This window comes from Ictidomys tridecemlineatus, chromosome X, assembly GCF_052094955.1.
Source record: "Ictidomys tridecemlineatus isolate mIctTri1 chromosome X, mIctTri1.hap1, whole genome shotgun sequence".
NCBI lineage: Eukaryota > Metazoa > Chordata > Mammalia > Rodentia > Sciuridae > Ictidomys > Ictidomys tridecemlineatus.
The window spans coordinates 79,996,041-80,023,396 of record NC_135493.1 but is presented as its reverse complement, the minus strand read 5'-3'; the positions used below and the strand labels follow the sequence as shown (position 1 = coordinate 80,023,396).

At 43.1% G+C, this 27,356-nt stretch overlaps 1 protein-coding gene and 1 long non-coding RNA gene across 19 annotated transcripts in view; one reads left to right on the top strand and one right to left on the bottom strand.

Annotated features, from left to right (window-relative positions):
- Nucleotides 1-20,620, bottom strand: part of Kdm5c (lysine demethylase 5C) — a 45,862-nt gene extending 25,242 nt beyond the window's left edge. For 6 of the 18 annotated variants that reach the window (XM_021719798.3, XM_021719797.3, XM_013364949.4 and 3 more), the window contains exons 1-12: nt 20,124-20,620; nt 16,386-16,463; nt 14,437-14,559; nt 13,971-14,141; nt 13,100-13,234; nt 11,952-12,075; nt 11,672-11,874; nt 10,534-10,692; nt 8,175-8,294; nt 7,890-8,048; nt 5,387-5,568; nt 5,126-5,288 (exon numbers count right to left, since the gene is read on the bottom strand). In XM_021719798.3, the coding sequence (XP_021575473.1) occupies nt 5,126-5,288; nt 5,387-5,568; nt 7,890-8,048; nt 8,175-8,294; nt 10,534-10,692; nt 11,672-11,874; nt 11,952-12,075; nt 13,100-13,234; nt 13,971-14,141; nt 14,437-14,559; nt 16,386-16,463; nt 20,124-20,273 (1,767 nt within the window). In that variant the 5' untranslated portion in view covers nt 20,274-20,620. The remainder of the gene's footprint in view (nt 1-5,125; nt 5,289-5,386; nt 5,569-7,889; nt 8,049-8,174; nt 8,295-10,533; nt 10,693-11,671; nt 11,875-11,951; nt 12,076-13,099; nt 13,235-13,970; nt 14,142-14,436; nt 14,560-16,385; nt 16,464-20,123) is intronic. The other 12 variants (XM_005339760.5, XM_005339762.4, XM_005339763.5 and 9 more) reach the window with 9 other exon arrangements.
- Nucleotides 20,621-20,794: 174 nt separating this feature from the next.
- LOC144371733 (uncharacterized) lies at nt 20,795-22,108 on the top strand. The gene is made up of 2 exons (XR_013431822.1): nt 20,795-20,927; nt 21,939-22,108. It is a non-coding gene; the product is annotated as an uncharacterized LOC144371733 (long non-coding RNA).
- The last annotated feature ends 5,248 nt before the right edge of the window (nt 22,109-27,356 follow it).

Sequence of the window (27,356 nt, the reverse complement as noted above, 5' to 3'; positions counted from 1 at the left end):
CAGTACAAAAAGGAAAAAAAAAAAAAAACCCTAAAGTTAAGTTTATTTCTCCTTTCCTGGCCTCTGTTTCTCCAAGTAGCTTTCTTCTTATTTGTCTGTTTCTATTGCATTTACTAGGGTTTCTTTATTTGACTGTTAATTTGTGGCTGCCTATTTATATTTAAGAGGAAGAGATGCTGCTGGATGTGGTGGTATATGCCTATAATCTCAGCAACTCAGGAAGCTGAAGCAGAAGAACTGCAAGTTCAAGGCCAGCCTCAGCAAATGAGCAAGACCAGATCTCAAAATAAAAAATAAAAAGGACTGGGGATATGGCTCAGTGTGGCTCAGTATCCCTGGTACCAAAAAAAGAGAGAGATGAAAAAGCTCTGAGTACATAGGTGAAATCTGACAACTGTGAGTTTCAATGCTGGGTGATCTACCTGAGCCATTTTGTTCAGAAAACTCTACTTCTTTCCTCTGAGGCCAGAGAAAATCCTCCCATTTTTTGCCTGTAGGAAAAAGGCCTGTCCGCATGTTCTAATGGTCAAGCAAAAGAAAATGCCTAGAAATCCCAGCTATCAGTATGCTCAAATGATAAAAATCCTATTTTCACTGTTAACCCTACCTTCAACTGCACCTAGGGGACCTCAATCCAGGGGCCCTCTGTATTAACCTCTTCAGAGATAAATCCTTGGTCTTACTTGAGTAAAGGTAGTTCACATTTCTAGCAGCCCAGCATGGGAGGGGAATCCCCAGCTTTTTATTCTTTTATTTATTTTTTATTTTTTACAGTACTGGGGATTGAACCGAGGAGTACTCTACACTAAGTCACTAACCCCAGTCCTTTTAATTTATTTTTTTAATTTTTGGGGGATGGGTATCAGGGATTGAACTCAGGGGCACTCACCCACTGAGCCACATCCCCAGCCCTATTTTGTATTTGATTTAGAGACAGGGTCTCACTGAGTTGCTTAGCGCCTCCGCTTTTGCTGAGGCTGATTCTGAACTCACGATCTTCCTGTCTCAGCCTCTGGAGCCACTGGAATTACAGGCGTGCGCTACCACATCTGACTCATTTTTGTTTTTTTATGCTGAGACAGAAACTAACTTGCCCAGGCTGACCCTGAACTTGTGATCCTCCTACCTTAGCTTCTCTAGGTAGGAGGCACCATAGGCATATGCTACAGCACCTGGCTCACAGCTTCTCATATAGATTTGAACCAGTCCTTATTTTCGTCCCATCTTTGCCTCTAGAATGTCTGGTGCCACTGACTACAAACCTTTGGGGGACTTCTAAGGTAAAAATCAGGTTGGTTCTCAGATGTTCTCAGTTCTGGCTTATGATTCAGTTTCCTTGTCTGTTTTGTAGTTGCAGGAATTTTATTTACCATTGTATCCTCTGTTTTCATAATCTCTGTGATCTTATATCCTAAAAAAAAATCCCCTTTGTGTCGTTTTACTGGAGTTTCACTAAGGAATGGAAATAGCTATGCATACTTTTATCTTTTTTTACAATAAGTCAAAACTTTTAAGATGAACATTTGATGCTAGCAAAGACACACAGTGAAATAGGTACAGTGATGCTTAGAAAATAAACTCTAGTCTCCAAAAAATAATCTTATGTGTGTGTACACACTGGAAATTGAACCCAGAGTCTCTAAGTTACACCTACTGCATGCAAAATTGCCAATTTTTATCAAGAACCTGTTTATACCATTCAACGATTCCTCTGATAGGATTCTAGAATAGTTCAGGATGAACTAATCCTAACAAAATTAAATCTTCCCATTCATGAACATATCACCACATTCATTTGGGGCATACATCAGTTTCTACTTCCAGTACATTTTCTTCTTCTCTGCTTAGAGGCAATTATCTGCCTCAAAGCATTTCTTGCTGTATTATTGTACTAGCTTGCCATATTATTGTACTAGCCTCTACTATCAAACACCTGAACTATCTTCTAAAACTGCAAATCTGAAAATGGCATATCTTTGATGAGAGAGCCCCTCATTTTAACCTATTTCTACAATTCCTTTCCTAAAACCCCAGTCTTAAATGACCCAGTTTGTGGTTCTTTTGTGGCACCCCTCTTTATTCCATATGTTCTGTCCTGTACTCAACTGTGCATACCCAAAGGCAGGGACTGATTTATTGACCTCCAGGGTGTTGATGAGAGGCCCTGCACACAGAAAGGGCTTTAGCAATATTTACTGAATGATCTAGTCCCAGACTTAATTTTATAGATGTGAAAACTAAGTCCCAGAGAAGCCTTTAGTAGGAAAACCAGGAGTAGAACCTAATGCTCCTGGCTCTTCATCTCAGCATGCACCTTCATTTTGGCAATTTCACTTTACTATTTCCTACATAGTGGTTTTAAAAAACTCTTCTCACGTTCTGTAGCTACTAAAAATGACAAATGTGAACAGCCAAAAAGTAAAAACAACCCAATATTCATTAGATAGTGAAGGGAATTATTGGGTCAGAAAGGGAATGAACTCCTGACATGGATAAACCTTAAATACCTACTAGGTGAGAGAAGACCACTTATTTTTCTATTATCATGAATTGGCCAGAAAAGGCAAATCTAGAGACAGAAAACAGATCAATGGTTGCCTGGTCCTAAGGGCTAGAATGAAGAGTGACTACAAATATTAATAAGGGATCTTTCTGGAATAAGAGAAATGTTCTAAAACTGGATTTTGGTGATGGCAACACAACTGAATTGTGCACTTAAAATGGATAAATTTTATGGTATGTAAACCATAATGCAATAAACTGGTTTTTTTTTAAAAAAATGACAATTATAAAAATCATTCTAGACTAGCACTGTCCATAAGAAATAAGCTAGGCACATATGCACTTTAAAATTCTTTAGTAGCCACATTAAAAAAGTAAACAGGTAAATTAATTTCAATAATTTTATTTAATAAAGGCACAATATTATCATTTCAATGTGTCAATTGTTACACAAAAGTGTGAGATATTTTACAATCTTTGTTTCATACTAAGTCTTGAAATCCAACATAAATTATATATACTTTCAGCACATTTCAGCTGGAACTAGTCACATTTCAAATGCTTAATAGCTGCATGTGACCAGTGGCTACCAAATGGACAGTGCAGTTCTAGACCGTCAAATTTATAAAACATTAAAAAATCTATATACTGATTATTACTACATCAAAATTTTCACAAAAAACATATGGAAACATAACAAAAATGTTTACTAGGATGGAATATGGATAACCTCCTTATTTTCCACTTTTTGAAAAGGAGGAATGCTTCTTTTTTAATGAAAATAATACTTACACTGTATATCTATAAAAAGAAATGGCATTCTCCCTCCAAAGAAGAAGGCAGCGGGGAACAGATAGCTAAAGATAGCTTTGCAGGGAGCTCCAGCTGGCTACACTGCAGCCTGCCAGTATGAGAACATGAAAATCACAGATGCCTTGGACTAGGGGGATACTGCCAAGTCCAAAGGACCTAGAGATGCTGGGAACTACCAAAATGGGGTGGGGCAGAAAGAGGGCAGAGTGGTAAAGCAGGAGCTGGCTAAAGAAGCTGGTTAGCCATTAGCCAAAGCTATGGAGATATAAGCAAAGAGTACATGTTTAAAAGTGTGTGACAGTCTTTAAAAAAGAGCTTAGGATCAAACAGTTCCATGACCTTCTCTCATATATATGCATCTTAGCTACCTAAATCCTTAAGAATCTTCTACTCTTACAGTTTTCCTTGGCATTGTAGACTAGAACGAATGCTGGGCTATGAATGAGAAAGAGGGAAGTCTGAGAAAAAGTCAGACCCAAAGTCTACTTATGAAGTAGCAAAACTGAAAGGGTCTTTGATGATTTTTTTTTTTTTTTCTTTTTTAGGGGGTATGTGCTGGGGATCAAACCCAGGACTTTGCACATGCTAAGCACACACTCTACCATGGAGTCAATCTGCAGCCCTCCTTGATCATTTTGACCCCAGTAATCCTTAACTGGGGTAAAGCACAAAGGGAAAAGGAGAGTCCCTTCCAAGTGCAGGAAGGTTGCCAGAGCTGTTTTAAGATGTTGCTTCCCTTGTTCAATATCCCCCCAATTCATGGTTAAGTATCATTAAAATGTAAAAAATTTTATCCATAGGATATAAAAATAATAGCACAAGGTGAATGCAAGAAAAAATTCAGAGAGAACCACAGACCAAGTCCAAAGCTCTACTGCAAAAGGTCCGGGATACCTCAAAAAGACTAAATATTAGCAACTACCTAATATGTCCTATATATAAGACTAAGTGGCAATAAGGCCAAGGCCAGAGGGAGAAGAAGGGAATAGGGAGTAATACCAGCACAGAGTAAGAACTAAAGCAGAGATGGAAGATATACTAATTCCTTTTTACATAGGAATGTTGATCAGTTTTTTGTTTTTTATTTTTTTTAAGGTCCACACCAGAAAACTGGCAGATGCCAATCAATGCCAAAAATTCCCAGAAATATAAAGTCCCTCACAGATATGTGAAGTTGTATACCCAGCAATACGTTTTTGTTTTTTTTTTCTTTTTTTAGGGTAAGAAAAAAATTGTCAGAGAAAGTGGATAGGCCAGGACTCTGGATTCAACTTTTGACCTGTAAGTAAAAAGATATACCCACTGCTCCAAAAAAGGTAACAATATGAAAACATGGCACAAATAGCTATTTGTCCTCTGATATTATTTCATAATAATTTGACTTACAATTTGTAGGTGGTATATGACCATCCAGTGTAAAAATAACATTCCCTAGTTTTCCTTACAGCTAGATGTGGCCATGTGACCAAGTTCCAACAGAAGATAAGTTGATAGATTTGCCTTTAAAAGCAAGGAAACATTCTAGCCCTGCCATTCCTCCATTTCCCTCTTCCACTAACTGAAACACAGTTATGATAATAAGCCAGTCCTAAGGTACCCCCCCCCCCAAACACAAGGCCTGGAGGGCTCACAATCACATTGTGTATCTACCTATTATCATAGGTCTCTACTAGAATAGTCACACCTACAACTCAATTAGGATAGAAAAGGAACGAGAGCAGGGGTAAACTCAGATGAAGACTACCACTGCCACCAAAAAGGATATCACTAAATCATTCCTACTCCTTGTTCACTTTTCCTGGACACTCACCGGCACACCATGGGACATGAGAGTGTTTGGATTCATGAGAGTGACAAGTTGGTGCAAGAGGTCAGGCTGGCTATCAAAGAGCTCAGGTGTCAGCTTCTTCATTACTTCTTCCAAATGTTCTGCTGCAAGTGAGGGTACCCCATACCAGGTCTTCGGCTCACCCCTGCTCAAGTGGAAAAGGAACACATAATGTAGTCACACCTGATGTCATGCAGAGAGCCCATCCTGACTGCTTCCCAGGCTCTTCAGGGCCCCACTCACCAGTGGAGGTAGTTAATGGAGTAACTCCAGTGATCCTCAATATGCCAGCAAAAGGCTGAGAAGACCATGCCCACATAGAGCCAGGGCACCTTCATGCCAGAGATATCTGCATTGATGTGGCATAATACAGACTGCTCCAACACTGGCATCACATTCAGATTCCATCCACTCGTAGCATACTCCTGTAAGGTCAAATATTTGGGGGATCACATCTAAACATCTAAAACTGAAGTTTTCTTACCCCTCTTCCCTCAAAATGCATAAACACAAAATTTCAATTCAATTTGATCTATCCATCTACCACCTAAAAGTCAAAGCCCTCTGCCAACTGATTTTCAACAAAGGCATTAAGAACACACATTGGAGAAAGAGCAGTATTTCCAATAAATGTTGCTGGAAAAACTAGATATCCATATGCAAAAGAATAAAACTGTACCCCTATCTTCCATCATTAATAAAAATCAACTCTAAATGGGTTAAGGCTTAAATATAAGACCTTAAATTATGAAGTTAATAGAAGAAAACAGTGGATACACATCAGGACATTGAAACAGGCAAGGGTTTTTGGTTCCTTTAATATGCCACATAACACCCCCAAAACACAGTGAACAGAAGCAAAAGTAGACAAATGGGACTACGTCAAATTAAAAAGCTTCTGCACAGCAAAGCAATCAGCAGAGCGAAGAGACAACCTACAGAATAGGAGAAAATATTTGCAAACAATATCTGACAAGGAAGTAATATTCAGAATAAGTAAGGTAATAAAAATATTCATTACCAAAAAAATAGATAACCTGATTAAAAACTTGGAAATAGACCTTAATAGACATTTCTCAATAGATGACATACAAATGGCCAGCAGATATCTGAAAAACTGTTCAGTATTACTAATCATCAGGAGAATACACAGTGAAACCACAAAGAGATATCACTTGACCTGAGTAAGAATAACTAGTATCAAAAAGATAAAGAGGCAGGGAATATAGTTCAGCATAGTTTGCCTAGTATGCACAAGGGTTTGATTCTAAGCACCACAGAAAAAGAGAAAAATAAAAACAAAAGTTAGTAAGTGCTGGCAAGGATATGGAGAAAAGTAACCCCTGTACACTATTGGTAAGAATGTACATCAGTATAGCCATGTTGGAAACAGTATGGAGGTTCCTCAAAAACTTAAAAATAGAAGTATCATATGATCCAGCAATTCCACTACTGGGTATATATCCAAAAGAAAGGAAATCAATATGTATGTCAAAGAGACATCTGCACTCCCATGTTTATTGCAGCACTGTTCAAAATCGCCAAGAAATGGAATCCAACCTGAGTCCATCAACCAATGAAGGAACAGAGAAATTGTGGTAACTATACACAATGAAATACTATTCAACTATAAAAAAGGATGAAATCCTGTCATCTGAAGCAAATGGATGGAACTGGAGATCATTATATTAAGTGAAATCAGCCAGGCACAGAAAGCCAAGTACCACATGATCACATTCGTATTTGGAATCTAAACAAGTTCATACCTCATAGAAACTGAGAGTAAAATGGTGGTTCTAGTGAGCAGAGAAAGTAAAGGTAAGGGCAGAACTAAGAAAGGTTGTGTATCTAACTATATATACTAAGTTATAGTTAGATAGTATGAAATTCTGGTATGCTACTGCATAGTAGGTTGACTATAAATAACATTTATGAGCTAGGCGTGGTGGTGCACGCCTGTAATCCCAGCAGCTCAGGAGGCTGAGGCAGGAGGATTGCTAGTTCAAAGCCAACCTCAAAGCCAGCCTCAGCAACAGCATAAACAACTCAGTGAGACCCTGTCTCTAAATAAAATACAAAATAGGGCTGGGGATGTAGCTCAGTGGTCAAGCGCTCCTGAGTTCAATCCCCAGTACAAAAAAACCCCCAACAACAATTAAGTACTATTATATTTCAAAAAGCTAGAAGAAAGGATTTTGAATGTTGACCATAAATAAATGAGATATTTACTCTCATTTAAACATTACATAATATATACTGTACTGAAACATCACATGGTACCCCATAAGTATATATAATTCTAATGTTTTTATATATCAGTTTTAATAATAATACATTTAATAATTGTATAAATTTTAAAACAAACATCAAAACCCTGTTCTAAACCCAAATGGTACTCTTCCCTTGAGATAGACTGGGCCCTCAATTTCCTATACATCCAAATCCCACTCCCTGAACACTTCCTATGAATGAGCTGAGCAAATTCTTGTAACATTTGCAAGATAGGTATTATCTCCATTTCAAAGCTAAGAAAATAGATTCAGAGAGGTCAAAGAACCCATCTTGCGTCTATACACACCAGGTACTAGACTATGTTCTTTACATACAGCATTTCATCTAAATTTCACAGCAACTGCATTAAGAGGCATAATCATCTCCATCTTAGAGAAATATTGAATCTTTCAGATACTAAATGACTTGCCTAAGCTACACAGCTGATATATAACCATGGTATTTACCCACTCACCTCCTCCTCAGGGGTTAGGTGCCGCTTACTGTCACTGACAGGGAAACCACTGCCAAATTCTTTGGAATGGATGTCAGCCCCATACTCGACAGTCACATCTTCCTCAATACTATTCACTAGCCGCCAGAACTCCTTCTCTACTAGTTCTGTAGGCACCATCTGGGGAAACAGGGACAGCAGAGAACTGTGGTACGTCTTATCCTGGCCCCATTGACCCAGGAGAGGTGAGACTATCAGGAACCTATGACCCTAGCCCCAACATTATCCCAGCCCTCCATCACCTACATGCACGGGCATGTTGAAGTAGTCGGCTTTAAAGGAGTCAGCCATCTCGCCAAAGCTCTGCAGAGTGTACTCCCGGGTAGCCTGCTCAAAGCCAAAGGCTTCAGGGGGCCGTTTACACTCCTGAAACCCAAAGGAGAACATGTCACCAAAACAGGCAAAGAGATAGAGAATCCTCATAAGTGGAACTGGAATATGGAGTAGGAGTAAGGGAGAGAGGTCTGCACTCAAGGCCTTTGAGGCAGCTTTTACTTTATAGCTCTATTTTTTTCTCTTACACTTGATCCTAATTCATCTTTTCCATTCCCCACATACACCCTCATTATGTTTTTGTTCATATAGATCCTCCTTATTTGAAATGTCCCCTCTCTCTCTCTCTCTCTCTTTTTTTTTTTGTAGTGCTGAGGATTGAACCCAGGGCTTCACACATGCTGAACAGGTGCTCTACCATTGAGCTATACCCTCAACTCCTCTCACATTTTTTACATGACTCTTCGAAACTCAACTTCAAGCCAAATACATTGGTGCATGCCTGTCCCAGCTACTTGGGAGACTGAGGCAGAAGGATCACTTGAGCTCATGCATTCAAGAGCAGCCTAGGCAAAGTAACAAGACTCCACCTCAAGAAGAAGAAAAAAAAAAAAAAAAAAGCAGCTGAGTAGGATGGTGCATGCCTGTAATCCCAGTGGCTTGGGAAGCTAAGGTAGAAGGATCACAAGTTCAAAGCCAGCCTCAGCAATTTAGTGAGACCCTGTCTCAAAGTAAAAAAATAAAAAATAAAAAAAATATGGGGATGTAGATCAGTGGTTCAGCACCCAGAGTTCAAACCTAGTACCAAGAAAAAAAAGAAAAAAAAAGAAAAAACACAAAACCCAACTTCTGTCCCACAGCCTCCAGAAACTGTTGCCTCATACCTGTAGCCTATACTCTTCTTTAAGACTCTACCATCTAAACCACATGCTCTAGCTTTAATATGGTCTCCCATGCTCTTCTGCCATCATTTTTTCTTTCCAGAAAGTATGAGTTCATATAAGATACTTCTAATGAAGCTTTCTTAATGGTCAGATTGGAACTTTTCAGCCTGGGAAAATGGCACTGAATATTCTAGTACCTTACTGAATGGAAAAACGAAGGCACTAGTTTCTATAGTGTCACACCCTTCACTATTCCTGTTCTGTAGACTGTCTAAGAAGACAGGACATGGGTTTGCCTTACTTGTATCTATATTCATGATTTCAGATGAGAATTGTATGCACCCCACACATCCTGCTCATGATAGAAAAATAAATGTCAGCCTGGTCCACTGGCTCATAACCACTTAAGAGAAGAGAGCCAAGTAGAGTTCACAGTCTTCCTCATTCATGACACTATTGGTATCCAAACTTTTCCAGACAATAATCTCCACTAATACCAAGGCCATTATGCATTGTATTGCCCTGATCCTTTTCCATATGTGTGTGTGTTACATGTGCACATCCGGTCTCTACAACCACAGCTAAGTCCCTAAGATGAGGTGAAACCACCAATGTGTGCTCTCCAGAAAACCAGAGGGAAATGTAGAAGACAAGCACCAGGAATTTGGTTGAAAGCAGGAAGCTCATGAAATGGACCTGCCAGACTTCCCAGGTCCTTGCCTTCACTGCTGCTTCTGCTTACTGCCCCTACCTGCCCTAAGCACATTCTCTCCTATACAACTCAGCTCCCAATAATCCCCCATTCCCCAGGATTAATGCAAATCAATTTAAAGGTCATAATAGGAGAACAACCAAATGAACATTATACCCATATAATGAAAAAAAAGTCATACCTTGAATAAGTTTAATAAGGAAATATGAAGCAACAAATGACCATATATAACAAGACCCCGAACTTGTTAAAGATAGTTACACAGAACCGACAAAAAAAAAGATGAGAAAAAAGTGTATCAGACTGTTAATAGTGATTATCACTAGGTGGCGATAGGTAATTTGTCTATTAAAAAAAAAATCAAAGAATAAAAATCTCAGAAACATGAAAAAGAAATTTATTCCTATCCTTCAAAGCTCATTCCTGACACTTTCCCTGATTACTACTCCTTATCATTCTCCTCTCTTCTCAACTGCTATACCTCAGAATTTCTTAGTGTCTGCTTATAAATCACCAAACACAATTTCTCTGTTCATGACATTTACCTAGGAACTCCCATAGAACACAAGCAAAGCTTGGGTCTCTTCTTTCTCTCTCTCCCAAAGTTCTGCTCAGACTAACCCCACCCCAGGGAACCAAAACATAAGGCTTGTGGCTGAGCTAGGAGGCTGTCCTCAGTAAGGTCAGAGGAACAAAGGACAGGATACCCTATATGGATGGATTGGGAAAGCCTTACCGCCATGACACACTTTGGGCATCGCCAGACACCTTTTGGTATCTCAGGCAGAGGAGGCAACAGGCAGAAAATGTGGTAGTTATCATCACAGCCATCACACAGCAGGAGCTTGTCATCCTCATCCCCTCGGGAACACATCCGGCATACATATGACTCAATCTGACATGGGAGGTAAGTAAAAGTCCATCAACACAAGCCCTGTCCAGCCTTCAAACTCCAGGTCCATCCACATAGAACCCTAGTCCAGAGAGCAGCTGTGAAAACCTGCTGTGCTTGCCAACTGAATCATTCATGGCCCTGTATGAGTTACTCATGTGAGGTCTAGAATTCAATGGCATGTATGTCCCATCTCCCCAAATAAGCGGGCAGAACTGTAAGAAAGGTCTTTATCATTGTCTTGAATCTTTCCATTTTTATTAATTCAGTGAACATTTACTGAATCAGCATTACACTAGACCCTATGGCACAGAAATGAGTAAGACATGGTATCTGCCTTCCAAAGGCTTACGGTACTCTAGACACCTATGTTTATAAAAACTTATGGCCAATATGGGCCATAAAAGGTACTATGGGAGCCTAGAGAAGGAAGCACTCAAAAAACAGCTGGAGATAAGGAAGGACAGCCTTGAGGGAGGACTTCTTTGTAAAAGTGACACTTGATACTGGATGAACCCTTCAGGCAAGTGGAAGCTTGGCAATGGAGCACAGCAGGAGAAACTTCAAGACAGAAATAACATATGCAAAGGATGCAGGTAAGAAAGAGGATGGCATATCTCAGGGGAAAAAAAACCAAACACACCCTCAAATAGTTTGGTGTGGCTACAGCAGATGAATGAGGTGGGCAGTGATAGGGAATGAGGGTAGAGGTCACCAGGAACTGGATCGTGCATGATAATGAGGAGCTTAGCCTTTATCCTAAATTAATGGACAGTGTGTCTCATTCTCTGGACCCTTCCAGCACTTCATGTAGACAACACTTGATCACCCTTTCTTGTTCTTTGTTCCAAGTGAGTTGGCTTTGTTTCCCAATTAAGGGCCCACCAGACACACTTGTCTGTTTAATGCAGTGTCATGCTGGGAAAATGCTCATTGAAGGGCCATGAAGCAGAACATTAGAGAATCAGGGCTAGGTCCTTACAAACTGAGCATTGCTGTGGTTCCTCCTCAGCCTCATGGTCATCTTGGTGCAGGGTTCTGGGCTGTGACTCAGCTCCTCCTTGCTTTCAACGAAGGTCTTGGGCGAGTTTGACTCCACCTTCATATCCCCACCTGACTCCTCCTTCACCACTACAGTGGGGGGACACTCAGGGCCTTCCTTATCTAGCAGAAAGAAAAGTGGCTCTAAACATAGGTCTGAGACGTGTAGGGCCCTACCTCCTCCCCCAAGGTGAGACCATCCCTCGCCTATTAGGGCTCACCTTTCTTCCGCAGAGTCTTATCTTTGGCCATGAGGCCTAGGCCCATCATCTTGGGACCTGCCCCATATATCTGTAGCTTCTTCAGTTCTGGATTCTTTTCAATATCTTCTTCTGTGGGTTCCGGCTAGGAGGAAAAGAAATGAATCAAGACTGCTATCTGTGGCTGAATGCCCCATTCAGAAAGAATAACTCGGACTATGTATCACCCAAGCGCAAGCCAGGGGCTCAAACACAGATGGACCAAGACAAGAATTCAGGTGATTTTTGGACACTTGGGGTAAATGAGCTCCCACCTCAGCCCTCTCTTAGAAAGTAATTAAAGATAAAATCTGTTTTCCCAGCTATAAAATGAGACTATTAACTCCTACCTTATATTGATGAGGCAGTTCAGGGATAACTCATATTAAGAAAATCTAACATTGTTTGGCTTTATCAATTAGTGGCAGTGACTATAATAGTCTGCTGAATTATATGCTTCAATGAGCCCAGGGGCAGTATCTATCCTGTTCTCTACTCTATCCCCAGCATCAAAAACACCTGGCACATAAGCTTCTGCCTAAAGTTAGGATACAAGGTATAAAGAAAAAGACTTTCACTTCTATGAACAGAGTGAGTCAAGGATAGAATAGACAGGTAAGAAGGGCAAACATACAAAAGGTATTACACAAACAGATCAGGATCTAGCTCAATAGTGCAGCCAAGAATGGAGAAATGAGCAAGAATGAAAGCAGATATAAGCACACCAATGCTTAAAAACTCAGAGAATGAGCTGGGCATGGTGGCACATGCCTATAATCCCAACAGCTTGGGAGACTGAGACAGAAGGAACAAGTTCAAGGCCAGCCTCAGCAACTTGATGAGACCCTGTCTCAAAATAAAACATAAAAAAGGGCTGGGGATGTGGCTTAGTGGTTAAGTGTCCCCGAGTTCAATCCCCAGTACCAAAAAATAAAAAATAAATAGGGCTGGGGATATAGCTCAGTGGTGAAGTGCCCCTGGGTTAAATTCCCAATTACACTCCTCTCCAAAAAAAAAAAAAACCCTCAGAGAATGAGAGAGATAGTACAATAGGGAACACAGCTTTGGTCAGCGAAAAGAAGATTTTCCACCCCAAAGCAACTCTAAATTAAAAAAGGGGAAGTACTCACATCAGGCTGCAGTCTCTTGGCCCGCCGACCATAGCTGTTGAACTTGGAAGGCTGCACGGACTGTCGAAGGGGGATGCTGTGGGGTTTGTATTCTTTGTCCTTCTCCTCATTATCAAACGGACGTGTGTTACACTGCTGGGGACACATGAAGGGAAGGGATCAGGGCATGGAACTTCAGTCCTCAAGAGCAAAAACTTCCCTCTAACCTCACTCAACAGCCACCAAAATTGTGGTACACTGCCCTGACACATACCAATAGCCTCCCTTCAACGAGTCTTTATCAGTGACACCAGATGCATTTGAGGACCTCTCAGTGCTTTTGCACAGTCATTCCTCTTTCCAATATCCTTCTTCAACCATCTCCCAAAGTAAATCAGACACTATCTCTTCCCACAACCTCTCTAGTCCAAAAGATCCCTCCCTCTTCTGAATTTCTCTGTCAGTTATGACTTTGTCAATAGTAGGCTAGCTCTACAGATAACTCCCTGACCTCTAACACTGGACAGTGTGGGAAAAGAAAAGGCCCACTAGGAAAGGGTATGGTCTAGCTCCCAGAGCTCTAGTCCACAAAGCTAGTTTTATTAAGAGCAAGAGTGATAATCCAGTTGGATGCAGTGACACATGCCTGTAATCCCAGTGGTTTGGGAGGCTGAGGCAAGAGGATCACGAGTTCAAAGCCAGCCTCAGCAAAGGCAAGGCACTAAGAACTCAGTGAGACCCTGTCTCTAAATAAAATATAAAATAGGGCTGGGGACGTGGCTCAGTGGTTGAGTGCCCCTGTGTTCAATCCCCGGTACCCCCACCCCCCAAAAAGAGTGACAATCTATGTCTGAGGGTAAAGCCCTACTTTATCTCTGCCTGGCATCCTTACCACAAGGTTGGCTCCAGACTGGTACATCTCATAGGGATAAACGATGCGTTCATAGTGAGAGCGTAACAGGGAACCAATGTTTTTGCCTGGTGGATAGTTGAGGCGCTGGGCCACCCGGGCCCACCGACGGTCCTTGCAGATGGCTTCATAACCACCTTCCTCCACCACAATCTGAAAGGACAAGCAGGAAAGGACATAAATGTGCTGTGTTTATGTACATAAGGAAGCAGGCCTGTCAAAGGGGAAATAGGAACAACCCCAGCCCCTCACTTTACTGGGGGCTACCCCTTTCTCCCAATCTCAAATTTCAGCAAGAGATGCCAAGATGTTCTGATGACACCTGTGCGCTATCAGGCTGCGTCCTTTCAACTGTAGCCTAGAGATCTAATATCCAAAATAAGGAGAATCCAGAGTAGCAAGGTTACTGGGGTGGGGTAGGGATATTTGAAAAAAAACCTGTTCTTACTTTGCTGAGGCTGTAGAGGTCCAAAATCCGCCGTTCTACATTGGGAATCTTTAAGGAGGAACCCTGGATTTCCCAGAATTTGGCAATCTGGTCCAAGTAGTTCAATTTCACTCTTGTCTGGGCCTGAAGAAGAAATGGCTCAAAGAGACTGGCCAGCCCTTCCCCCAATTCCTATCTTCTGGCTCAAGAGAAGGAGAAAAGGGAACAGAGCAGCCCATGTACACTAACTCAGGGCTTTTCCTACTAAATTGGATCTCATGCTCTGGTCAATGCTTAGTTTTCTCTCTCTCATCTCCCAAGAGAGGGTAGAACAGCCAAAGCTTTATATACATTTATTCCCAATCTCCCTGACAGGGTTGTATGAGTATTATCATCTCTTGTACAGAAGAGGACACAAAGGATCAGAGAGTTATATCACACAGCAAGCATCAAGATACCTGGGTTGTCAAACAACTAAAGTTTTAGTTTTCCCTCTACTACTGATTTGCTGTATAGCCTTGAACAAATTGGTTCTAATGTCTGAATCAACCATATTTTTATTATACAAAGAAAATAACTGGCTGTCCATCTACCCTAGAGGAGTAAACTCAATAAGACCAGTAAAGGCCCTCTGGAAACTTCAGAATTGTATCTAAGCTCTAAGCAGGTTTCAAAGAATGAAGACTCCAAAAGAACGTAATCACCTCCTTATGTACCATGAAACTGGATGCAAGAGTACCATGAAACTCTTAAAGGACAAGAGAACATGCTATAGGCAGAATGGACTAAAGAACTGAGATGGAATTCTGAAATAGCACCAACATCTGACCAACTCAGTACCTGACCTAGGGCAAAAATCCTAGGTAAAAGGCATGTATCATGCTTGCCTGGTACATGGGTCAACTCAGTGACCTAAGAAGGGCTCCCCAAAGCCCCAATTCTATAACCTCCTCACTCCAGTCAGAGGACATAGTTCTAGGGAGAATTAATTATTAGTATACACTGAGGCAGGAAGACTATAAGTTTAAGGCCAGCCTCAGCAACTTAGCAAGATCAAGATCCTATCTCAAAATAAAAAATAAAAAGTGCTAGGGATGTGGCTCACTAATTAAGTACCCCTGGGTTCAGTCGCCTGTACAAAATAAGACAGACAAGACAAAACATCCTACAATGAACAAGACAGCCCCACAAACCATCCACCATGACAAGAAAATGATCTGGCCCAAAATGTCAACAGTTTTGAGGTTACGGAACTCTGGTCTTGATAAACAAACTTTCAGGTTATGGGTATTTAGCTGGGCCCAATCACCCCTAGGACTTCTAGTAAGGCTCATGAATACATAATAATGTTGGAGGAGTGGAAGCACATGTCTAACCTACATCTTTCATGGAAAACTCCAGGACCTAACCTAGAACTGGTTTCAGAGCATCCTATTTCATTATCCCAGGGCATTCTCAATTCCTTGGTGTAGAACCCTATCTATCCATGAAAAAGGGCCTGGATTTCCTGTATAGAACAAAAGGTAGAGGGGAAAGCCTACCTGCCTGACCCTGCCTGTCTCTAACCATTCTTGCCTCTACATAGACCAGTCCTTGTGTTGTTCCTGCCCTTTTACCTCACCTCCCACCTTACCAAGCACCATGGAAAGAAGATAGAAAGCACAAGGCTATAAATGAATTAGATATATGAAGAAAGGGTCTCAGCCAGCCCTGTATTTCCTTTTTATTAACCCAAGAAGGTAGATCTTGACAGGGGAGCTTCAAAAATAGCAAACTTTTGTGGAAAAGGGGCATTTCTAGCCTTTGGGCCACCAAACCAGAAACGTTAAATGCCCCCTGATCTTGGTTTTATTTGGAGCTCTAAAGCTCCAAATAATAAAGGACCTTAGCCATAAAACGTATGAAGGAAGAGGGATCGGAGCTCAGGTGTTCATTTTCCCAACCCAACCACCAGCTACCAGTCTTCTCACCTCTAGCTCATTCAGCCTCTGAATTCGGGGGGTAAACCTGAAGTTGTCCACTTCCACAGCAAAGGGTGGCTGCCAATCCTGAGAGAATAAAAAGGGGAAAAGAGACTAGCATTATCCCAGTATAATACAAGACTAGAGGGCAATAAAAGTAGCTCAGCACTCCTTTTACACCTTCCCAGATCTCTAGGCACCCCAGACCCATTAACCTGGCAAATACCCAATCCACCCACCCCTATTTCCCAGCAAGAACTCACAAAAGGCCTGGTAGACCCACAAGTCTACATCCAAGGTCCCATGCGTATGCCCTGGGAAACTTCTAGTCCCTCTCAACAGTACAATGTCAGGATTTCAAGACACAGAGAGATGGAGCCCAAAACAGATGACCCCAAACCCTCCTCACACCCACATTAACTCCCTATACCCAAGGCATGTACAGGAAAACACATAGGATCTACAGTCAGAAGACCTGGGTTCATGTTCTAGCTCCATTACTTACTAGTTATAAGATCTTACCTTTCTGAACCTGTATACTGATTTTCGAATGAAAACATCATTCAAAGGAGTCATCATTAAGACCTAACATCGAAGGCTAACCCCATAACCTAATACACACAAAAGGTAGCTCAGCTCCGATTCTGGCAGGATTTAAAGGTTTGGGACTTTCATGTCTATTCTCAGTTTAAAGGGCCTGAGATAGACACTGCAGGAAAAAGCAAGGAACATCAAAATCCTCATACTCCCTTGGTTTGGAAGGTTTCCTGTGGGTCTTCTCTTATATACCAGCCTCATACAGGAAGAGATAGGGGAGGAAGCCGAGGGCAGGTAAGCACTGAGATGCCAGACTGTGGTGGCAAAGAATGGTAAGATTTGAGGAGGGGGAAGTCAAGGAAAAATAATGAAAGTAAGGGAGACTCTGCCTTTTCATGCTGGAGCTTGTTTTCTCCCGCCCAAAGGATGACGGTAAAAGATTCCTCCCCTCTCTAGTACTCCACCCACCCCCAGCTACCATGTCCCTGGGGTGGGTGGGGTACTAGAGAGGGGTACCCAGAGCTCTGGCTTTTATTGGGGTGGCAAAACAAAAAGAACCTAGAATAACCTAGATCAATGCCCTCATTTTACAAATGGAGAAAATGAGGCCCAAAGAAGAAATGTGATTTCTCCAAAAATCACATGCTGAGTTAGTGGTGGAGTCACTCATATCTTTTAACTACAGGTCCAAGGTTCCTTGCACTACAGCAAGGCACCAGTGTTCATACATACATGTATATACATGGAAGGAAAGGTGGGGGGACAATAAGAGAGGGAAAAGCTGTTGACCTCTTCTACACTTACATTTTAGAAAAAGGGGCCAGAGAACTTACACTTGCATGCACACATACTCTTCCTCACCCTTCCTCCTGAACTCCAGCAAGAGCAGGTAAAAAATACAGTGAAGCAGGGGGAGAAAATATACGCTAAAATGATAGGCTAAAGCCCAGTCAAGCTTCCCATGTCTCTTGTCTCCCATCTCTAGGGCACTCCCCTCAGTGCAGATAACCCAGGTAGAAAGGTGCTCAAACCCAAAAGCCAGGCACCTTCTTTCCTACTGACTCAGGTTCTAGACAAGAATCAGTGCAATATCAAGCACCCAACAGGAAATTGCAGAACTGGAACCCTAGAGCAGGAGCTGTGGATGCAACTGATAGCTGGGGAAGGTCCAGCAAACTTCCTGTCTTTGGTCTCATACTACTGTGTGCCCATGTAAAATATGGTAGCATTATTAGGATGTGGTGACAAAAAGGCAGGAAATGAGAACCTTCCAAGCTCCCTTGGTCTATTCTAGGGTACCAACATTGTCCTCCCACCCATCTATCCCTAGTGTAGTAATACCTTCCCAGCAATTCAGACCCCAAATGACTCATCCTAAGGCAAACCTCCAGTTTCCAGGCACCCACCTATACACAGGTTTCTACCCTGAACCCAAGCATCACTTGGGTAAGTGCTTCGAATATCAACCTGCCTAACAGTCGTCTAGAAGAAAAAACAATATCAAACCAGAGAGCCAAGTGCCTTGGATTGGAGGGGAGCACACTGTTGGGGTAAAGAAACCTAACAAAGGACAGATCCCCTCCTGCCCACACATACACACACCAGGGTAATAACATGCAGAAGGCCAGCCTGCCGGGTAAGTCCAAGGTAGAAAAAAGGAAGTTGAGTCCTCAACTAATCCCTATGTCAAATATATTTTTTTCCCACAGGCCTGCCCAACCACTTCAGGGAGTGCCTCCTTAAGGGTGCCCAGGACTCCAGCCTCTCCCTTCTGCTGGCTTTCCTGACCTCTCACTCCCATTGCCACTCCCTCACCATGGATAAGGATACCTCAGAGATCTGTGGCCAGGATCCAACAAGGAAAAATTAGCTTACCCAACACCTCCCAGAGGATCTATTTGAAACCATCCTAGATCTTGTGGCTGAGCACCAAAAGTACCAAGTTGGATAAGAAGGCCTGTGGTGCCTTCCTCAGGTGGGAATGAGGCTCCTCATCCAGAGACACCCAATCAAAAAACCACCTGTTCCATTCAAACTCAATTCCTGCCTTTAGAATCCCAAGTGGTCAATAAACAGCATATATTATTTCTTCTCCATGGCAAGAGAGCAGTCTGTCCTAGCCCTTGGGGGATTTCTCCAGGCCTAGTCAGGTCCAGAAGGAAAGACATGGCCTTTGTTGCTGACATCTGGGAATCAAGTGTTCCAAAGAGGGCACAATTCCATAGCTCCATTCTGTTTCTGCCCCCGCCCCTGCCCCCGCCCCCAAAGCCCTCTCCTCTGGGACCTCCCACATCCGGGGCCACAGAAAAGTGGAAATCTTCTGAGAAGGACTCACAGCCCACACTACCAAGATGACTGGTTCAAGCCTCTCCACAGAAAGCAGGTCTTGGGGGTTATGTGCAGGAAAAGGCCTGACACTGTCTTCAAATAGGAAAAGGGGACAATCCCTGAACCCACCTCAAGGGAGCCAGACAGAGCATTCCCTGTGAGGCTGATTTCATGACTGGTCCACCCGGCCAGGATGTTATCATAGACGAATTGGCCTAGCAGGGTGTGAGTAAATATGAGTCAACCCACATAGAAGCAAACCAATGACCACATCAAACACCTTCGCAGTCTCAGTAATTACCCCTTACCTAGTGCCTACTATACACAAGACGCTACCTAGTTTAATCCAATCCTAGAAACAACCATTCCTGGGACTCATTTCACAGGCTCAGAGAGATTACATTACCTGCCCAAGGTCACACAGCTGCTAAGCTTCAAAGCGGAGTTTTGAACTCATGTCTGTCTCCCTTCTGAGCTGTGATACTGTCATTACACTATGCCGCCTGCCTTAAGGAAAGTGATGACAGCAGATGGAAGAAGGGCTTTTATTGAATGGAGCCTTGACCTGAATGGTCCGGAGTAACTAAGAGATATTTGGGGTGCCTCTCTGTGAACTCTTCCCCGCCCACTAGACTCCCTGCCCGGAACCAAGAAATAAAAGCGGAGATGGAGGTAGGACTCAGACCCCAGGTCACTTGTGCGTCTCAAACTAGAGGACCCCTGCCCCCAGCACCGTTTCTCCAGCCCGCGCCGATACACAACGGTCCCAATCAACCCATCTTCCCACACCTCGAGCTGCCCTCCGCCCCAAGCTTCACCGCCGGCTACCCTAATCCTTCATCCCCGGCCTCGCCGCTGGCGACTACCGGCCCCAAGCCTTACCGCGGGTGGGCGGATCTTGCAAATGCCGGACTTCTCGGCGATGGGCCTGATTTTCGCGATGTATCCCAGAGGGTCTCGGAACTCAGCCCAGCTAGGCTCGAACACCGGGCACTCCGGCGGCGGTAGAAAGTCGTCAGACCCCGGCTCCATGGTGGGCCCGAGGAATGGGCCAGGGATCAGCAGGGCTCGAACCGCCCTTAAGGGCTCATGGCGCCGCCGCTATTTGAAACCGAGGCACTGCTCGGAGACTAGGCCCTAAGCCCGGCGGCCGCCGCCCGCCGAAGGCCTAGGGGGGCGTGTGGCTGCCGCACTCTGAGACTCTCAGGATAACGCCGCTGCTATCCCCTCTTCGTCTTGTTCCGTTCCTTCCAAACTCTGCCGCTGCCTCCTAACTAACACAGCCCTCACCACTACAGTTACCTCCCAACCGCCGCGGCCTCCATCGCCGCCGCCGCCATCTTGGTTTGTCAGCGTCTCCCCCTCCCCTCACCACAACAAACCGGATCCCTCCGCGGAGTGTCCCTCCGAGCCTCTTTTAACTAGCGTCAGGATAAACTCTAGGAAGCCCTTATCCTTTGGGGACTTGGCTAAATAGAATGTCACGGGTTCCCTATTTGGAAGCAATTACTCAAAAGTACCTTCCCGACTTACAGAAAATAGTTCACCTCAGCCGCGGAAGAACAAGGTTGTAATTTGTTCGCCGGATCCTTTTTCCGGATGGACCGGCGGTGCACGTTTAAAGGCCAGTGGTGCGCATGCGCATTTGGGGGAACAGACCGGAAGAGGAGCTGGTCTCCGTGGGTGGTGGGTACAAACTGACGCCCCGCTCCGCCCCCCACACCCCCCCACCCCCGCCCCACACCACCACCCAGAGGATCTCAACCTGGTCACCAGCCCCGCTCCAGTGTTTTCTGCCCCTTATCCTTAATCTTTTGTGTGGACCGCGGAAGGCAGTTTGGGGTGCCTGATTTCACAAGACCCCTTCTATACTGGCTCGCAGGTGGAGCAAAATATACTAGGCTCCCTGTTCTAGGCCCCGACCTCTAGAGCTTTGGAAAAAGGAAGGCAAGAGGCCGCTCACTCCCTGGGGAATATGGATTTTTAGAACCCTAAATCCTCGGTCCCAAGTAGAGGAAAGACATATTTCTTTTATCCAAGGTTATGTAGAGGCCTCTCAGAGATGGGTTTTCATTCTTAACTCCCAAAGAATCATTGACAGCATTTTAATGAATGCTTTCAACTATTCTGTATGTATTTATGTACACATTTGTGGCATAGTAATCCTATAAAATAAGCCCGAGTGTATATATATTTTAACTGCTGGATGTTTAGCAAGCGTTATTTTATCCTTCGCCTACCAGTGAGTGCTACTGTGTAAAACACCAGGGTCAATTGTAAGCTTACAGCATACTGTTTCTCAAATGTCTGTGTACAGCCCGGCATGGTGGCTGAGACAGGAGGATTGTGAGTTCAAAGCGAGCCTCAGCAACTTGGCGAGGCTCTAAGCAACTCAGTGAGACTCTGTCTCTAAATAAAATACCAAAAGGGGGGGGGGTGAAGATGTACCTCGCTGGTTAAGCGTCCCTGGGTTCAATCCCCTGTACCCAAAAAAAAAAAAAAAAAAAAAAGAAAGAAAAGTGGTTGTGCACATTGTGTGTTTATTGTGTAGTATAGAGCCCATCATATGCATTTTATTACTGTATGTACATCTACTCCTATTGAATGCGTGTTCCTTGAGCAGTTTCAGAATAGATTTGAAACAGACCCCTATGAAATTAAAAACTTCCCGATGACAGCATTTACTTCCTCCAACAGAGCACAGACACAAGTGAAGCTGAAACTGATTGGTTCTCTGGCTTATTAAATATGAATATGTATATTTCCTGCCTTTTGTTCCACCTGCCTTAAGAGCGCCCAAGAAGATGATTTGAGAAGTCTCTAATTTCCTCCAAGTTGGCTTTGAATAAACCTATTTTCCTTACCAACCTGTCTCCCAGAGTTTTAGTGGAACAGTGAACAGTAAGACCTTTCCCCCTGAGTAACATGTTCATCCCAACTACCTTGAAGGAGTATCAAATCAGTATTTTGTCCATCAGTCATCTACTGCATTTGAGGATCATCTCTATTATTCATCAGGTGTAGGCCCATGGCATGTAGTTTGAATACCAACTCTACACATATTTCAGTATTTATGCACATGCTATTAAGTGCTTGTTTTGTGCTCCTCTACCAGACTATGAATTCCTTAAGGGCAGGGACCATGTAGCCATATACATACTTAGCACCTGGCATGGTAAGCAGTAAATGTTGAATGAACAACTGTATAGTTTTGAGTAGACTGAGTATATTGACTAAAAATAATGTATACTTTTTGCAAACATGTCCTATATATATTAAGCATCTACCATGAACTTGAATGCATTTCAGGGGGTGGGGAATGTCATTCCTTCATTCAGTTAATTATATCTAATCACATACTGTGTGCCCAGTTAGGTAGATTCTACCTACTTCAGGACTGAGTTTAGGAAATCCTAGCTGAGGGAGCAGGTAGGAGCTCGCACCTGGGTCAGACAGGCCTGCCTTCCTGTTCTACCAGCTCTACCATTTTCTAGTTATGTGACCTTGGGCAACTCCCAACTTCTGAAACTGAAATGGGGATGATAATACCTACCTTGCATGATTATTGTACAGTACTTGGCACATAGCAAGTCCTCAGTATCTGGTAGCTGTTACTTTTGTTTCTGAGAGTCAGCAACCAATATGTTAAAACTCATTAAGAATATCCTTTGTGCCAGGCATTCAGGCATTGTGCTAGTGTTTTTTTTTTTTTAATCCCCTGGATCTTTATATTACCTTGATTGTTCAGGATCTTTATCCGCACTCGGTCCCAAGTAATATAAATGGTGACATCTCCTTTCTAGTTTTCTAGATGTCAGGGGAAACCCCAGTACCTCCCTGCCAGAAACACATTTTTTTTGAGACAGTGTCTTGCTGTGTTGCCCAGACTGGTCTCAAAATAGGGTGATCAAGCGACCCTGCCACCTTCAGCCTCCAAGTAGCTGAGACCAGAGGTATATTTTATTATGCATGGCTTCTAGCCTGGACTATTAAAAGAACCTCCTCAAGGTACCTGTGTGAGCACATGGTTTATTGGATAAATAGGGAGAGAAACAGAGAAATATAGATGAATACTACGTGCTTAATACATATACATAACAATAAAATCATATATTCAAATAGTGATAATCAAAATGAATTATGGCAGTAGTGGATTATAGCTCATTGATTAAAAATTCATGAATCCACATTGATATAAGTAAAATGAGGGAAAAGGGAAAGCTCTTTTTAAAAGTAGAATGTTTAATAATAAATACTGAAGGAATGATAGGGTTAAAAAATCACCAATGGATGCTCAAACTTTTTCAAAGTAATAGAGAAAATTCTATAACACCTACTGCCCAAATCTTTTATTTCTAAATGCCATTCTATACTAGAAAGAATCAGGGCTCCTTGGACACAATGACTGTTTCCAGAGTTGGGGCAGGAAAAACATAAGATAGGTCTGAAGCATCTCTTGGTGCCAGAAAAAAAGGAAAGTGCTCAAAGAAAGATGGAGACATGCCAAAGGACACAGGAGCCAACTTGAAGGGCTTCCTGCTGGCCACATCTGGGGCATTCTGAACATTAAAATAAAGAATGATGTTAATGGGTTATATATAACCCATAGAGTAAAACAGCCATGAGTCCATGAGGATATAAATAAATGTGGGAGGAGGCAAAGTTGTACCTTATAGTGGAAAGCCAACAAATACACATGAAAAGAATGATGGCATTTGAAAATCACCATTTGGCAACCTCAGCCATAGTAATTGTTTCAGTGGAGAATCATCAGTGAATGTTAAAACTGGTGGGTAAAAGTTTGAGGAATAATAGGATATTTACATATTCTCAATGCATCTCTCCACAAAATACTCATTATAAGGGGAAAATAGTAATTTTACAGTGGAAATACTATATAGTCCAACTATCACCTGATATTTCTTTAGCTGCTGCTGAAGCCAGTTGGAAAACCTGTTGGCAACAAAGCAGAGGAGGCCTATCTGCCTCCATGCTTCATTGTATGCTGCGCCTACCACCTGAGCTGCACTCTCCCCTTTCTTGCCATGCCACTAATACTTGTATTTTCTCACACCTCAGGGCCCTTGCACGTGCTGCCCCCTCTAATGAATGACCTTCTTTAGCATGCCAATTCCTTCTCAGTCTTCAAACTTAGCTAAAGGGGCAGTTCCTGAAAACCTTCCTTGACCCTACTCCCACCCCCAAGTGGAGTTCTTTGTGTCCCCACACACCCAGTGTTTCTTTCCAGACCTGATCTTAGATTGTCCTGACATTACCCACCAGGCTATCAAATCCTAAAAGTCTTGTCCTACACTGTCCATTATGGTTTACACCATCCATGAATGGCTATTTAAATTGAACTATTATTGGTACTGGGGATTGAATGGAGGGGCACTCTACCACTAAACAGCATTCCCAGCACTTTTTATTTTTTACTTTGAGACAGGGTCTTACTAAGTTGCCCAGGCTGGCCTCAAACTTGTGATTCTCCTGCCTCAGCTTCCTGAGTCACTGGGATTACTGGTGTGTGCTACCATAGCCTTCTAAATTTAATTAAAAGTCTTAAAATTCAATTCCTCAGCTGTACTAGCCTCATTTCAAGTGCTCAGCAGCCACATGTGTCTAGTGGTTACCATATTGGACAGCAGAGATAAGAACATTTCCATCAGCACAGAAAGACTTATTGGACAGTGCTGGTCTAAAACAAAGGTTAAGAGCTCTGTGAGATCCTAGAACCTTTGTCCTTTGATATAAGAATAGTCAATAGGCTTCTTGTCTCCAGGTCCTCAGAGAAATGGGGAGGTGAGATGAACTACTGCTCCAAAGTCTGGGCCAGGAACCTCAACTGAGAAGGAGAAGGTAGGGGCAAGGACAGCCTGGAGCTAGAACCACAATGAGGATAGGAAGAGAACTTATGAAAGAGCTGAAGGAAGCATGAGGAGGTCCCAGAGGGTCCCCAAAGCTTGGTACACCAGGTTGCATCAATTAATAAATCAACCAATACAAAGATACCTTATTCTAAGCATAGAAAGAACTATTCAAGTCGGGTGTGGTGGCACATGCCAATAATCCCAGCAACTCAGGAGGCTGAGGCAGGAGGATTACAAATTCAAGACCAACATGGGCAACTTAGTAAGCTTCAGTCCCAAAATACATTTTTTGAAAAAAGGGCTGAGTTATAGCTCAGTGGTAAGGTGCTTGCCTAGCATGCATGAAGCCCTGGGTTCAATCCCCAACAAAACACACACACACACACACAAACACACACACACACACACACACACACACACACACAGAGAGAGAGAGAGAGAGAGAGAGAGAGAGAGAGAGAGAGAGAATATTATTCATTCATTCATTTCATTAATAAAATCTGAGTGACATCAGTCTTGTGCCAGGCACTGTGCTAGGCAATGCTATGGATGGAGATGATGCAGATCAGTGTTACTCTCAAGCCACTTGTGGCCTGGTTGGGAAGATAATGAGAGAATCTCAGGAAATCTGATCAAGGACACATTTTGTGAAGGATGGTCCCTTTAATTCTGTGTTTCAAGAGTGAGAAAACCTCCATCAGGGATATTGGTGGTTTGGGGGGGCACTCTGGCAGGGGAAAAAGGCACAGGTAAGATATTGAGGTTGGAAAGTACACACAGGCACTTACAGAGAACAGTGAGTGTATGATCCAAGTGTGAGGGAGGAATGGGAGACTATAGAGATCAGCTGGCCACCCCACGGAGAACTCCCAGTGTCAAGACTAGCAGTTTGCACTTGTTTCTGTAGGTGGCCAAGAATACTACTGTGTGTCTGGCAGGAGGTAGGCGCTTCACTTTCATCTAGTAACAACTGTATTGCATGATTGTTATCCCCTCCTTACAGGTGAAAAAACAGGCTCTGAAGGGCTGGATGACTCACAAAGGGCAGCATAGTCAAGTCACTGAGGCAGGATCTGAGTGCTAAAGGCTGAGCTCTAGGAAGATGCAACCAGCCTCAAGCTGAAGGTGGGAAAAAGGGGAGCAACCAAAGGTAGTCCATCTTGGATTACCAGAGAAGAAATAAAAATGCTGATTGAATTTGATTGGGGACTGTTTGTACCTAAATTCTTAAAACGCTCTGGTCTGGTTTGCAAGGAGACATCAAATGCTTAGATAGTCTCAGCTGCTGCTTTTGTAGTTGTCTTCCCTGGGATGCCTTTAAATGTGAATGAGGAAGAAAACCAAGACACTGGTCCAAGTTGCTAAAGAGTGGGGCCATCCAAACTATTCCCTCTTAGAGGCCATTCCATATTCTCAGAATGCAGCAGAAATATTAACTGAATGCTGTTTCTGGGGACCCTGCTGACCCTAATCAAGAGGGTCAGGATGCTCTTCTCCATCCCTCCTCTGCTAAGTCAAATGCCAATCATCAGCTAGAAAGAGGTTTGTTTCATAGGGAAGCAGCTTGGGGCACTGGAAAGGGGCATGGGCTAGAAGTCAGGAAACCACATCCTGACTTTGTGTGGATTGTCCCCTCCTCTGTAAATGAAAGGCAGTCCAGTTATGTGTTATCTAACAACCTAAATATATAAAAAGAGCTCTTATAATGTATCTAGCCCTGTATCTTCCTGGCCCAAGTCACACTCCCACCCTTAAGGACAGAAATGTGACCAGCCATTGCATGCAGGGTGGGGGCTCCAAGGCAAAGCCACAGGAATAGAGGCCATAAAACCATGGAAGTATCCAACCTGCCAAAGGAAAATAAGGGAACTAATTTGCTGAACACCTCTCCATCCTTGTTGCTTGACACTTGTTAGCTCATGTCATCATCACAATCCATGTGGCAAGGGCTGATCACCCCAAGTTGCAAATTCAGGAAACTGAGGCTCAGAAAGGGTGACACCCGAAGTTCACATGCCTAGGAAATGAAAACCCCAGGATATGAACTGGATCAACTCCAGAGCCCACACTGTTGCCACTCTTGTCACATAGACTATGTATGAAATAAGACAGGGAAACCTTTCTTGTTCCACCTCCTAACAAACCAAAGCATCTCGCCCACCTGAACTTCTACCATTAGCGCATCACCTCCCCAGGCTAAGGCCTCTTTCTCCATGGGCTCCACAGTGGGGATAGGGGACATAAG